This window comes from Penaeus monodon, chromosome 22 (genome assembly GCF_015228065.2).
Source record: "Penaeus monodon isolate SGIC_2016 chromosome 22, NSTDA_Pmon_1, whole genome shotgun sequence".
Taxonomy (NCBI): domain Eukaryota; kingdom Metazoa; phylum Arthropoda; class Malacostraca; order Decapoda; family Penaeidae; genus Penaeus; species Penaeus monodon.
Genome location: NC_051407.1, coordinates 19,459,564 through 19,460,449, shown reverse-complemented (window position 1 = coordinate 19,460,449; position 886 = coordinate 19,459,564). Strand labels below are relative to the sequence as shown.

At 48.1% G+C, this 886-nt stretch overlaps 1 protein-coding gene across 1 annotated transcript in view; it reads right to left on the bottom strand.

The window, feature by feature from the left end:
* Positions 1-886, bottom strand: part of LOC119587349 (GTPase-activating Rap/Ran-GAP domain-like protein 3) — a 420,180-nt gene that overhangs the window by 7,729 nt on the left and 411,565 nt on the right. Inside the window, exon 18 of the mRNA XM_037936096.1 lies at positions 10-167. Within this exon, the coding sequence (XP_037792024.1) occupies positions 10-167 (158 nt within the window). The remainder of the gene's footprint in view (positions 1-9; positions 168-886) is intronic.

The window sequence follows — 886 nt, the reverse complement described above, 5'->3', positions numbered from 1 at the left end:
TACACCTACCATCCTGAGGTGCGATCCTCCAGGCCTCGAGATGGCGTACAGGTGGCATCCCTTGGTCCTCTCGAGGCGGTGGTCTTTGAGGTCGGCCTTCGTCTTCACGCGCTCGTCCTCGCACTCGAAGTCCGAGAGTCTGAACACGTGGATCTTGCTGTCGCGGCCTGGGGTGGGGGTGGGGGGGGAGGTCATTCTTAGGTGGTTGTTGACAGGTGCTGAGGGTGTGGACATACGTTTTTTATATATGTGTGGGCGCGTGTGTATGTGTGTTTACACGTACGGCAGTATTATTGTGTGTGAAAATAAATGAATGCAGATCCAATTCGAGATACATTGATTAAAATAGACGCTATTTTCGTACAAACATGAATCATTCACGCACACGCAAGCAGACAAACATACACGCGCATGTACTTCCCACGTAAAGCGATCATCCTCCGCCATCTAATGCGAAAAAGGCGAACCAAAAATTCAGGAAAGGAACTCACTTTATAAAACCCTCAAAAAACTCTCGTACTGACAAGGAAATAAATCTACGAAGCGGCCTGAAGACTTTTTATTTTTTTTCCTCTTCTTCTTTTTCATCTCCTTTCCAAAAAAGTTTGAACTGATCAACTGAACATTTTATATGCTAATGCTCCGAAGTCTTGGATGAAAATGGCAGGGTCTTTGGTCTCGTCCAAGGGTCGGGGATTCGGACGAGTTGTCGATGATAAAGGATGCGGGGATTCGGGCGAGTTGTTGATGAGAATGGGGGGGGGGGGGATTCGGACGAATTGTCGATGATAAAGGAGGCGGGGATTCGGAGAAGTTGTTGATGAAAATGGAGGCGGGGATTCGGACGAGTTGTTGATGAAAATGGAGGCGGGAAAGAAAGGGAGGG